Source organism: Kogia breviceps, chromosome 1, assembly GCF_026419965.1.
Source record: "Kogia breviceps isolate mKogBre1 chromosome 1, mKogBre1 haplotype 1, whole genome shotgun sequence".
NCBI lineage: Eukaryota > Metazoa > Chordata > Mammalia > Artiodactyla > Physeteridae > Kogia > Kogia breviceps.
The window spans coordinates 159,521,712-159,536,032 of record NC_081310.1 but is presented as its reverse complement, the minus strand read 5'-3'; the positions used below and the strand labels follow the sequence as shown (position 1 = coordinate 159,536,032).

The 14,321-nt window shown below is 38.3% G+C and overlaps 1 protein-coding gene across 3 annotated transcripts in view; it reads right to left on the bottom strand.

The window, feature by feature from the left end:
• The window catches only part of EPS15 (epidermal growth factor receptor pathway substrate 15), a 168,942-nt gene that overhangs the window by 44,791 nt on the left and 109,830 nt on the right, over nt 1-14,321 (bottom strand). For all 3 annotated transcript variants that reach the window (XM_059064028.2, XM_059064018.2, XM_059064037.2), the window contains 3 exons: nt 8,550-8,711; nt 7,954-8,151; nt 1,562-1,765 (listed from right to left, as the gene is read on the bottom strand). In XM_059064028.2, the coding sequence (XP_058920011.1) occupies nt 1,562-1,765; nt 7,954-8,151; nt 8,550-8,711 (564 nt within the window). The remainder of the gene's footprint in view (nt 1-1,561; nt 1,766-7,953; nt 8,152-8,549; nt 8,712-14,321) is intronic.

The window sequence follows — 14,321 nt, the reverse complement described above, 5'->3', positions numbered from 1 at the left end:
TCCAATATGTGTCCTTCCCATCTACCTTCTTATGGTAGCCAAAGCAATAGATATAAAATGTGAATCTGATCATGACGCTGGTTAAAAGTCCTTCAATGGCTTCCCATTGTTTTCTGGATCTAAATTTCTGATCTAAGAAGTGAAAGGGCAATCTCCATTTCATATCACCCTATGTCTTTGAAGGATAACCTAGTAATCTCCATTTTGTGTTTAAAAAAATATTGTATAATATATCCAAGACTGCACTGTCTAAATAATATTAAGTCTGTTAATTTTATATCCTTAATATCTCTCAAATTTGTATTCTTCTCATCATCATCCCTCCTGTTACTGGTTAAGTCTAGGTTAAAACAATTCTCACACAGACCATTCCAACAGTCTCTTACCATATGGCTATGTGTCCAGTCCTACTCTTCAATCTATTATCCACTTTTTTTTTTTTGGCTGCACTGCACGGCTTATAGGCTCTTAGTTCCCTGACCTGGACTTGAACCTGGGCCACGGCAGTGAAAGCGCCGAGTCCTAACCACTGGACCAACAGGGAATTCCCTATCCACATTTTTTAAAAGGTAAACTCAATCCTGTCACTTCTTGCTTAAAAATTCTTCAATAGCTACTCACTGTAATAACATGAATTCCCCAGTGCTTCAAGATGAATCCAAACTTCCTACTCTCTGGTCCTTTCTGACCTACAAGTGGTCATTTTTATCTAGGTATACATCATAATCACCCATGGAATTTGTTTTTAAAATATATGTACCTGGCTCCAACCCAGAAACTCTAGTTCAACAAGTTTGAAGTGGGGCACAGACATCTCTATCTTGATAAAAAGTACCAGACGTAATGCAGGTAACCCCCTAGGAGAGAGCCTCATCTCCTACCAATACATTCCCCACCATCACAAAATATCCTCCAAAAACTTCTCATGATCCTGTGCAGCATGTTTTCTCCCATTTCATACCTATACTAATGCTGTTTCCTCTGCTAGGAATGTACCACCTTCTCTGTTGCTTAACCCCTTCTCACTTCAATGGCCACTTGTAAAGAGGTTCCCTATGACATCTTCTCTGAGCCTCCTCCAAGCTGTCCTACCTGAATATCCTATGCTTACTTTATCACAGCCTTTTAACACAGTGTTACATGACTAGACTGTGTGCAGCTTGAAGACGGGGTTAAAGGTCTTTTGTCTCTGTAGCTCTCATACATAACAGCAGCACTCTTGCATTAGTTGGTGTTTTCCCAAAAAACCAGTAAATAAATGTCCTCAATGTTATGAAATAAAGAATTGCTTTCAGCTTTGGGCAAGAATACTTAAAAACTATTTTTAAAAGTTACTATCTATAGAACTACTATTCTGAAAACATGCTCTATAACAATAGATCAGTTAAAATTATATTTTTACACTAGTTAAAACTGTTAGAACCCATTCTCCGCCTCTCAACTGTCTCAGATGAGGCAAGGCCACATATTTACATTAGGTATGATGTCAACAAAACTTCGATCTGAATCAATTTTTTTTTTCTGAAGTTGATTATGAAATTTAAGGAACTATTAGACTCACTGGAGACTCCTGGTGTATGGACTCAGACTCTAGGTTGCTCTGGCCTTCAGTGTGCTCATTAAGATTGGCTGTTTCACTGCTGCTGGTGCTGAGACTGCAATAATCTGTAGCACCATTCACAAGAATGTTGTGTGGACTACTGCACCAATTTAATTGATTATTATGGTTTTCCAGCTCTTTCATTTCCATCAGTTTCATTTGCATCTGTCAACACAAAGTAGAAATACAAAACAGAATTTATTAATAGAAAGACAAGTAATGTAAAAATAACTATATGCTTAGACTTGGTCAAGGATAAATTTGCTTCCATTAAGGAATGCAGCATGACTTAGTAATCCATACCAGCAAGTTCTCCTCTTGAAATTCCAATATATATGGATTTGCTTTTTGTACATCTTCTGATGCTCTAAGAATTTTAATTCAAATATCTGCAAATTGGCAGTCCTTTAGAATATAATTAGAAAAAAGGTCAGGGTACTAGGAAAAAGATAGCACAGTGGCAGAGCAAGAGAAGATTTTGTGATGAAGCTTTAGGGGAGAGAAAGAAGTTGAGGGAGAGTACACAAGACTTTGGAGCCATCCATACTCCTACTGGGAAGAAGAGAAGTGAAGACAAAGGTGAAATAAGCTAGTGTCCTATCCTCTGGCATTACTTATTAATGGGCTCGAGCCCTAGGAAGTAGTCTCTAAATCTAAGGTATGCCAAACAGGTTAAATAAAGGACTTTTTAAAATCTCAATAGCCAAGTGACTTTATATACCTCGGACAACAGTGGGACAAATAGTGGTATGCAATAAATTGTAATATATATAAAAAGAAAAATGTGGGGCACCAGAGGAAGGAAAAAATGCTTATTTATACCAACGTCTACAATAAAAACAAATTTACATATACCTCAAAGAAACTGAGATAGCAGAATCAAAAAATGCTTCTAGTGAAAAAGAATAATAAATGGAATTTTACTGAATAGCACCCATTTTCACAAAAATATGTACATTTTAATTATATTGGAGTCCTCTTTATTAGCATGTTGTATTTTCTGTTTTTAGCAAATATAAAAATTACTAATTGACATTTTGTAAATCAAGGCTCTGTTCCCTAATCTTATTCCCCTAACATTCCCCATAAGGTTTTTAAGTTGCTCAATTTGGAATCTGTAATTTACCAAAGGTCTTTTCAGGGTCACAACCTGGGAAATGAACATCTGGACTGGGAGACAGATGTAAATCTAGCTCTATCACCTTCTAGTTAGGTGATCTTAGTCAAAGTAACCTCTCTAAGCCTCCATTTCTTAATCCATAAGGGTAGTAAGAACTATCTCCATAGATGACTGTTAAGTGGAGCAAAAGATAGATTTGAAAGAACTCCGTAAAATGTAAAGGCCTATGTAAAAGATGGACAATGTGTGTAAAAGTGCCTGGCACACTGCATTTCTCACTATTATAGCAATTAAATTTTCCTGTTCCTTTTCCACTGATTCACTCTATTTTTAAAAAGTTAAAGACTTGAGCCTGAGGGTAGAGACCACAATTTTTGTTATCAACTTCGTATCTCCAACATCTAGCACAATGATGCATACTGTAAGTGCTTAATATACATTCACTGAGGGCTTCCCTGGTGGCGCAGTGGTTGAGAATCCGCCTGCCGATGCAGGGGACACGGGTTCGTGCCCGGGTCCCGGAAGATCCCACATGCCACGGAGCGGCTGGGCCCGTGAGCCATGGCCGCTGAGCCTGCGCGTCTGGAGCCTGTGCTCCACAACGGGAGAGCCCACAACAGTGAGAGGCCCGCGGTAAAAAATATACGTTCACTGAAAAACGCAACTATTATGCTTATAAATTTAAACAGTGGGCATCAGTAAGCATATATGTACATATCTACCAAACTGCATTGTATTTAGGATTTAAACTAACAATCCAAAAATACTACATATTTATTATTACACAGCATAGACCTTGTATATTTCTAGTGTTACAGAGCAGTGGCTTATAAACTTACTTTTACTTTAATCCATAGAAAGAAATAGATTCCCTGACTCAGTAAATATATATGTTTGAACATGTCTCTCTGTGTGTATTTATATACATAAACACACATATATAGACGTATACATCATATATATAATTATACACACACACACGCACATACAGTGGTAAAACAAGTTCCACGAAGTAATACTTACCCTTATTGCGTGTAATGCATGCTGATATTTCCTGTTCTCCCTTATTTCATTAAAAAAATTTATCATGACCATTAAATCAATTTTAATGCCCACTACTACCTTGCAGTTTAAAATTTAAAACATTAATACTAAAATAATAGCCATCATACAGATGAAACAGTAGGGTGAAATACTTGCCTATCAGAAAGTTCTATTTAGAACAGTTTGTTCCTTATAGTTATTTCTGAGATAATCAATAGAATCGTGAACACAACTAGGCTTTCCTGTGTCTGGTTCTCCCATGCACCTGTCACTAAGCCTTACTCTCTATGTAAACTTAAGAGGACACGGAAAAAAAAAAAAAAAAAATCAAACAACTAACACAAGCTCTTTGCAAATTGTGCAAGAAAAGTACAATAAACATTTAGAGTGCCAGAAATACTTGGATAAATAGTATATATTGTATAAGTAAGTTACATAGAGTTAAGGTCAAAGGTTCTTTGTTTTCTTGCAAATACAAGGTAAAAAATAAAAATAAAAATTCAGCAAGTCAGAAAATTTTTCTTTAGTTATTTCTTTTCCCAGAAAAGCTACAGTTAAGCTTTCGAGAGCAGCTCCTTTTTTATAGGCCCTCTGTGGAAAGACATATAGTCACTGAGTCAAGTGTAACAGTTTGGTATGTTTATTCTTAAGGTTTGGAGATCAGACACAAGGATCTAATTCCTTTCACAGATACCAAATATATTCTGGCACACTTGGTAGTACAGCCTGCTGAAACTATTTTCCATGCTCAAAAACACTGTTTTATTTTCTCTCTGATAATTTATAATATCCGGAGTCCTTTCTCTTTTTCTCATTTATGCTCCTTCCTTTGAAAGAAATCCTCTTTCAAAAAAGTCAAAGAAAAGAAAATGAAAAGACAAGCCAGAGACTGGGAGAAACTATTTGCAAATCAACTAACTATCTGATAAAGGACTTATCTCCAGAATACATACACATTTTTAAAAACTCTTATAATTTAATAATAATAAGAACCCATTTTTTTTAAAAATGGGCAAGGGACTTAAACAGATGTTTCATCCAGAAGGATATACAAATGGCTAATAAGCACATGAAAAGATGATCAACATCTCCAGTCATAAGAGAATTACAAATTAAAAACTATGAAGTACCACTTTACACCTACAGGAATGACTATAATCAAAAAGACAATAAGTGTTGGTAAGAATGTGGAGAAACTGGAACCCTCATACACTGCTAGAGGGAGCATAAAATGGTACAGCCACTTCGGAAAAGTTTGGCAATTTAAAGTTAAAAAAAAAGTTTAACATAACTTTACAATATAAACAAGTTTCATATCCAAGAGAAATGAAGACATACGTCCACACAAAGAATTGTATGCAAATACAAAATTCAAAGCAGCATTATTTGTAATAGTCAACAAGTGGAAAGGATCCAAATGCCCATTAATTGATGAATGGATAAACAAAATACCTTATACAATGGACTGTAATGTTGTTACATGCTACAACATGGATGAGCCTCAAAAACATTATGCTAAGTGAAAGAAACCACATGAAAAAGACCACACAGTGCTTGATTTTCTCTATATGAAACGTTCAGAAAAGGCAAATTTATAGAAGCAAAATGTAGATTAGTAGTTACCTAGGGGTAAGAGTGGGGACTGACTATAAATGGACACAAGGATCTTTTGGGAGTGATGGAAATGTTCTAAAACTGGATTGGGATGTTTGAGCAACTCTAAATTTACTGAAAATCATTGACTTGGATCCTTAAAACTGGTTAATTTTTTTTTTTTTTTGGATCTTACACAGAACTCTGGGTTCAAAAATTAGCACTTGGACTTTGCATTTTAGCCCAGCAGGGACACCCAAGTGACATTTCCGGGGCACAGAATCAACTTCCAGTAAATCAGCAAACTTCCACCACAAATGGAAATATTCAAATGAATATTTATAAGAGATAAAAAATTGAAGGTATACTGGAAAGAGAATTTTTTTTTTATTGTTGAAATGCCTAATGCTTCAAGCTAACAGTTTAAACTAAAAATCAGGATGTTGCGGGGTGGGGAGAGTAACGAACATTTTATGAGTGACTGTGCAATCGTGTTTCTTATTACTGAAGGAAAAAAGAAAGGGAAACACCGCCCAGTGCACCGTGTTCATTTCGATTTCCAATGACAGAGACTGTTGTGGTATTTGGTGGCAGAGTAGAAACAGCACTGAAAAACTGGTTAATTTTATGGTCTATAAATTATACTTTAAACAACAGGTTTTTTAAAAAATTCAAAGAAAACTATTTTAAAGACTGTCCATTTATCTGGTATCATTCCCACTAGGATGACTTTCTTTTGTGTTTCCTACCTGTTTATTGAGTACCTACACTGGGACAAGAATTACGCTAAATGTTAGGATAAAAATGTATGTTTCTAGACCAAAAAGCTCCATTTACTGAGGGAGATAGACACATAAACAAATGTGCAGGGGGAAATGTTATGATTGCTATAACAGAAGTACAATGTCCAATAAAGACAGGGTTCAGAAAATGCCACAAAGAAATAAGAGGTTAAGCTATGTCTTGCAAGATGAGTAAGCAGGTATTCACCTGCCAGACAAGAGGCGGGAGGGAAGCATATCAAGGGGAAGGACTTCATTATGTATAATAATTAACTGACCAGGTTTTAGAAGATCTGAATTTTAGGCTGTGGCTCTTTTAAAGGCTATGTAACCATAGGCAAGTTACTTAACCTTCCTTGGCTTCAATTTGTTCAAATTCAAAATGAAAGGAATGGGCTACATTATCTCTATGCACATCTAACCATCTTGCCATCATTCTATAAAATATTATTCTCCATTTAGGGAAGTCAAGAAACAGGATAGCGAAGGATCTATGTTCTGGACCTACCATAACACTGCATATTTATCTATATAAAGAACAATTGCCTAATTACAAAAAATACAGGTCTCTAAATGAGCAAAACTGATTTTAAGATAAGAATCCCAAAAGGGAAGGCACTGGGTTATTATTTATAAAAAATAAGCAACACATACTGAGCACTTATTTACCAAACACTGTGCTCAAATGTCTCACTGGTTTTGCCTCATTGAAACTTTACAAGCAGCTCTAGGAGGTAGAGGAGTACTGTTAAGTCTCCAATTTTATTTATTTTTTAAAATTTGGCCACGCCACACAGCTTACAGGATATCTTAGTTCCCCAACCAGGGGTTAAACCTGGGCCCTCGGCAGTGAAAGGGCAGAGTCCTAACCACTCGACCACCAGGGAATTCCCAATTCTCCAATTTTTTTTTAAAATAAATTTATTTTTGGCTGCGTTGGGTCTTCATTGCTGTGCATGGACTTTCTCTAGTTGTGGCGAGTGGGGGTTACTCTTTGTTGCAGTGCACGGGCTTCTCATTGCAGTGGCTTCTCTTGCTGTGGAGCTGGGGCTCTAGGCACATGGGCTTCAGTAGTTGTGGCATGTGGGCTCAGTAGTTGTGGCTCGTGGGCTCTAGAGCGCAGGCTCAGTAGTTGTGACACACAGGAAGATTCTAGTTTCTCTGCAGCATGTGGGATCTTCCCAGACCAGGGCTTGAACCTGTGTTCCCTGCACTGGCAGGTGGATTCTTTTTTTGTTTGTTTGTTTGTTTGTTGTTTTTTGTGGTTCGCGGGCCTCTCACTGTTGTGGCCTCTCCCATTGCGGAGCACAGGCTCCGGACGTGCAGGCTCAGCGGCCATGGCTCACGGGCCCAGCCGCTCCGCGGCATGTGGGATCTTCCCGGACCGGGGCACGAACCCGTGTCCCCTGCATCGGCAGGCGGATTCTCAACCACTGTGCCACCAGGGAAGCCCTAGCAGGTGGATTCTTAACCACTGCGCCACCAAGTAAGTCCCCCCAGTCCTCCAATTTTAAAGATGAGGAATCTGATACTGAGAAGATTGAGGCAATAAGTGGCAGAGCCAGCATTTAAACCTAAACCATCTAACTACAAATCCTGCACACTCAACCAGACTCCAGTGATAACCATAAGATGTACAAGATACGTGACAGTTTTAACTTATGACAGGTGACAAGAAGCCTATTCATATAAAATGACTGAAAATGAAAAATAAACTAGGCAGAGGGAGAAGAAGCAGATCGAGAAAATATTATTTACTAAAAGGGTATGTGAGTGCCCATTTGAGTGTATTTTTCACTGCCACAAAGACTTACTGAACTTATTTCCTGCTGTGAATCTTGCAGGTGCTGCTGAAGAGGTCCCAGTTGGGCCTTCCCTGACTCCACACTCTCCTCCAACTCTGCTGTTTCTTGCTGTAGGCGACTCAGCTCTTCCCTAGCTTTGGCCAGCTCTTCTTCATAAGTGGAAATCTGTGATTCTTGACTAGTTAATTCAGCTTTAAGGGATGAGATCTATAACATGGAGGTGAATGAGAAGAAAGGGGGATTAAAAAAAGAAATGTCATGAAAATATTCCATAATGCATTATGCTTATTTGTTTAGTTTACTATTTTGGTGGTTCTTTGATGTATTTTTTGTAGAAAAGGGCAATCAGGGGACTGACAGAGGAGAGTGGAAGGCATAGGTACCATACCTCCAACTAAAATTTGGAAAAAAAATATATGAAGCGTCCTATTTCCCCTGTAATTTCTGGATGAAACATGCCCCATCTCCTTCAATTCCCTGAACTTCATGTTGACTAGACTGCCACCTAACAATAAAAGCAACAAGAAGCAGAGAATGTTTCCATCTTAAGCCAGCAAAAGCAACTAAACTATAGACACAGGCAGCAGTAAACCGCCAGACTTTACCAGCTGGGCCTCCTCAGCACACTTCTTTCTGACTTCCTGCAGTTGCTCCTCCAGCTGAGCTTTCTGCTCATCCAGCCCATCAAGGAGTTCCTGTACTTGCTGTTTCTGGGCCTGCAGTTTTTGCAGATTCGTATTCTCCCTTTGAACTTCATCTTGAAGATCCTGAAATACAGGAAAATTAACGTATTTATTATCTTTGGAGGCAGGGGAAGGTTAACAATTTATAAAAGCCTACCTTAAGGGAAAGTAAGGTCTCATCCTATTAAGTATAGTGTGTTGATGGATTGGAGGATTCATAGCTTTTAATACAATCTTTACTTGAGGACTTCTTTCCTAGATTCCAGATTTAGAAATTCAATTCGCTTACTCAAATCCATCCTTGGATGTCTGATGGGCTTCTTTAACATATCAAAAACAGAACTCCTGGCATCTCCCCCACCCCATCTGTTTTATCCTCCATCTTCCTCCCTCTCATTTTCTCTAGCCAAAAAATATAGCATCTTCTTTGACTCTTCTCTTTCTCTCACAATATCATCTCCAATCTGTCAGCAAATTTTTTGCTCCTTCCTTCAAAATATACTTTAAAAACTGGCCACGTTTTTCTTCAACCTTGGTCCCAGTCACTTTTCTCTCTCTCCTAGACTGCTGCCTTCTAATTGGTTTCCCTTATTCCACGCATGCTACCTTTCAGTTTATTTTCAGCACAGCAGCCACTGTTAAACACCTATGTCAGATGATGTCACTCCTCTACGCAAAACTCTGCACTGACTCACCATCTCCCTTACTGTAAAAACCCAAGTCTTTACAATGGCCCCACGTGATCCCATCTCCCAGCTTCATTTCCTATTGCTCTCTCCCTTGCCACTCTATTTCAGCCACACTGGCCTTACTGCTGCTTCTCAAACATGTCAGATATGTTCCCTTCTCAGGATCTTTCACTGATGATCCCCTCTTCCTAGAAAGTTTTTCCCCCAAGTATCCACATGCCTCAATCCCCCATTTCTTTGAAATCTTTGCTCAACTGTTAACTTCTCAGTGAGGCCTTCCTCACCACCACCCACCACCATCTCCCTCCACTGATTCTCCTTCATATACAGCATATAATTTTATTTATTTTCTAGAAGAGCTTTATTGAGATAATTCACATACCATACAATTCACCCATTTAAAGTGTACAAGTCAATGCTTTTTAGTATATTTACAGAGTTGTGGAACCATGACCACAACAATTTTAGAACATTTTTGTCACTGCAAAAAGAAACCCCATACCCGTTAGCAAGTCACTCCCTATTTCCCTCCCAATCACCCCAGCCCTAGGCAACCACCAATCTACTTTTTATCTCTATAGCTTTGTCTGTTCTAGATATTTCATATGAATGGACTCATATAACGTGTCTTTTTGTGGCTGGCTTCTTTGCGACTTAGCATGTTTTCAAGTTACATCTGAGTTGGCATAAAATAATTAAATAGCTTTATGAGATATAATTTATACAACCATAAAAGTTGCCCCTTTTAAGGATACAATTCAGTGAGTTTTAGTAAATATATACAGTTGTGCAATGATCACCACAATTCAGTTTTATAACACTTCCACAATCTAAAAAGTTCCTTCATACCATTTAGGAGTCAATTCTCATCCCCATTTCAAGCCCCAGGCAACCAGTGACCTGCTTTCTGTTGCTATAATTTTACCTTTTATAGACATTTCATATAAATAGAATCATATAATATGTAGTCTATGGTAATGTGTAGTCTACTGTATTCTTTCTTTTTTGTTTTGTAGTCTACTGTATTCTTTTTTTTTTTTTTTTGCGGTACACGGGCCTCTCACTGTTGTGGCCTCTCCCGCTGCGGAGCACAGGCTCCGGACGTGCAGGCTCAGCAGCCATGGCTCACGGGCCCAGCCACTCCGCGGCATGTGGGATCCTCCTGGACCGGGGCACGAACCCGTGTCCCCTGCATCGGCAGGCGGACTCTCAACCAATGCGCCACCAGGGAAGCCCTATTGTATTCTTATACCCAGTATATATTTTTATTGTTTTTTTTGTGTGTGTGGTACGCGGGCCTCTCACTGCTGTGGCCTCTCCTGTTGTGGAGCACAGGCTCCGGAAGCACAGGCTCAGCGGCCATGGCTCACGGGCCCAGCTGCTCCGCGGCATGTGGGATCCTCCCAGACCATGGCACGAACCCGTGTCCCCTGCATCGGCAGGCAGACTCGCAACCACTGCGCCACCAGGGAAGCCCTACCCAGTATATTTTGAGATTCATCCATGTTACTGCATGTATACGTAGTTTGTTCCTTTTTATTGCTGAGTAGTATTCCATTGTATGGATATACATTTGATGGACATTTAGACTGATCCTAGTTTTGGCTACTATGAGTAATAGAACATATTTCCTTCTACTAGAATGCAAGCTCCATGAGCCCAGGGATATTTGCGAATTTTGTTCACTGCTATATTCCCAGTTCCCAGTATGCAGGAGGTACTTCATTACTATTTAGTGAGTGATGAGTAACATAATAAAGATGTTAATTCTCTCCTAATTAATCTATACACTCCAATGAAAATCCTAACAAGATTTTCCAAGGAACCTGAAAAGCTTTGGAAGAACATATTCTAAAACATATTTGGAAGAACAAAGAAAAAAACCAAAAACAGCATTATAAAATGTAAAAAGGACTTACCCTATAAGATATTATGAATTACTGGAAAGCTAAAATAACTAAGACAGCTTGGTTTGATGCAAGGATAGACAAATAGATCAAAGGAAGATAAAAGAGAACTTAGACACAGATCTAGGTATATACAGAAAAAATGATGAGAAGGCATGACATTAAAATTGACCAGAGGAAAAGAGAACTAACTATTCAGTAAATAATGCTGGGCATACCCGTATGGCAAGAAGAAAAAAATTATAAGTCTCTAAATCATACCAAACAGAAAAATTAATTCCAGGTATATTACAGACCTAATGTGAAAGACAAAACTTTAAAATGTGCAGAAGAAAATACAGATCTCAGTGTAAGAAAGAATTTCTTAAAACAAAAAAAAGATAAACGATTTTGAAAATGACATGTTCATTTATTCATCTATGTGCTAGACCTTATGCTTAATGATAAAGGATACAGAGATTAGGGGCTTCCCTGGTGGCTCAGTGGTTAAGAATCTGCCTGCCAATGCAGGGGACACAGGTTCAAGTCCTGGTCCAGGAAGATCCCACATGCCGTGGAGCAACTAAGCCCGTGCGCCACAACTATCGAGCCTTCACTCTAGAGCCCACGTGCCACAACCACTGAAGCCCATGCACCTAGAGCCTGTGCTCCGCAACAAGAGAAGCCAGCGCACTGCAACAAAGAGTAGCCCCTGCTCGCCACAATTAGAGAAAGCCCGCGTGCAGCAACAAAGACCCAACACAGCCAAAAATAATAAATAAATAAATTTAGTTAAAAAAAAAAAATGGATACAGAGATTTAAAAAAAATACAATGGGAAATCTCTGTACAAGGGATAGTTGAGAGACAGATGAATGCAACCTTGCCATTATCATTACCACTATGAAACACAGCAGCCAAGATGTCCAAATTTACATATACTCTGACAATTGGAGTTCCTCATTTGAACCAGAGAAGATCATTTGAATGACTATTTTCCCAATTCTCTGAAGAATGGTAAATTACTAGTACCACTGCACAGAAGAGAGGTTAATTCATTATATACAAAGGATTCCATAGGGAATTAGGACTTGATTGTCTCCAGGAACCACGGGTGAGAAAGAAGAATGGATTGATAACTCCTAAGGCATGTGTCTGCATGAGGTGGGCAGAGATCTCGAAGAGAGTGAAGTAAAATTGTGAACACAAGCTTCTAAAAGTAACAATATCCTTTAAATAACATACTATTCAAAGACCCCCATGATCATTCATCAGAATAAGAATCTAAGAAAATAGAAGAAAAACTTATCAGAAGGTCTGTGAATGATTGCATGACTTATACAAGATAGCATCATCATCATGATAGCAAACATTTTCAATGACCCTTATATTGTGCTAGGTACTGTTATACTCATTTACACCCCATATGACAAATCTATGAGGTAGATACTATTATTCACATTTTACACATGAAAAAACTGAGGCACAGATGAGCAAGTAACTTGTTCAAAGATACAATTAAGCAAGTGATAAATTCAAACTAGGTTTTTTAAAATTTTTATTGGAGTATAGTTGCTTTACAATATTGTGTTAGTTTATACTGTACAGCAAAGTAAATCAGCTATACATATACACATATCCCCTCTTTTTTTGGATTTCCTTCTCATTTAGGTCACCACAGAGCATTGAGTAAGAGTTCCCTGTGCAATACAGTAGGTTCTCATTTCTCGTTCCAGAGTCTGAGCTCTGCTATATGCTACGCTACACACTGTAGACTAAATGTTTCACACATGTGCCACTATTTTTCAAATATATGCAGATGCTTCTGTGATTAAATAAGACACTGAACAATGTTTTTAATAACTGCTTTTTAACTTATATTTTCTCAACCAACTGATTAATTTAAAAGTGCAACTACTACCATGCTGCTTTCCTTAAAAAATTCCCTTAAAAGAGCCAACACAATGGATGATCAATGAAAGACTCTTCTTGGGCTAACATTCCATAAGTCTAGGTGATTACAGATTCATAATGGTGAGCTCTGCTAGTACTTTATTATTTATTTAGCAGAATGCCTAAATTTTTTTTATGCCTAAAATTTTAACCTTGCTTACACTGTTAACCGATCCACACTCAAAATGGAGATACACCTTTAGATATGCACCTCACATTGGCTCTCAAAAGACACATGCTAGTTTTCATTGTCCCTCTCCTGATTCATAATTTTTTTTGCCTTTGTTTCTTCCTATTCCAAATGTCTAACTTTCTTAAAAAATAACTCATTGTAAAGGAGATTTCTTTAATTACTCTATTTCAAAAATATACAATGGTTCCCTCTTATCTATAGGATAAAGTAAAACAGGCTACAAGATACCTTAGAACCTTCAATTCTGGGCCCCTCATTATCCTTCCTCTTTTACTACCCCCTCTTCTTCATGGTCACCTGTGCCCCATCCTCAATAGACCCTCCTCTTTCTCCAATAGACAATAGACTTCAATGTCCGTGTGCCTTTCCTACACCACCTGCTCTGCCTTGAATGCCCTTCCACACCATTGCTATCTGGAAGCTCACTTTTCATTCTTCAAGGCCCAGCCAAATTTAATATCCTCTGACCCACCTTGAAGTTCCTTTACCTGTGCTCTTACAGCAGTTTGTACCTAACCTCTATTATGACCCTTACTACACTGTATTATAGTTACCTCTAAATAATAACCTTCTGAAGGACAGAGCTGATGCCTCATCTTTCTTAGAGGTTCCACAATCTAGTACAATACCTCACATTCCAGACGATTAATTAGGCAATGATTCGTAACTATCACAAGGATTCTAGTATCTGGGAGAAACTAGTGGGAAACGTGCCTGAGGCTGACAGAAAGGGCTTTATGTTCTTTCAACATACTAGGGGAAAGCTTCACTCTGCATTTAAACTATAGCAAAATATTAACTAGCCTCTAACTGACCTATAATAAATGCATTTTGTTAAATTAAAATAATATCTAAATTTCTATACTGATTCAATATTTGTACAGTCAATAGACCAAGACTGATTTGACATTTAAAATTTCCAGGGACTTCCCTGGCGGTCCAGTGGTTAAGAGTCCATACTTCCAATGCAGGGG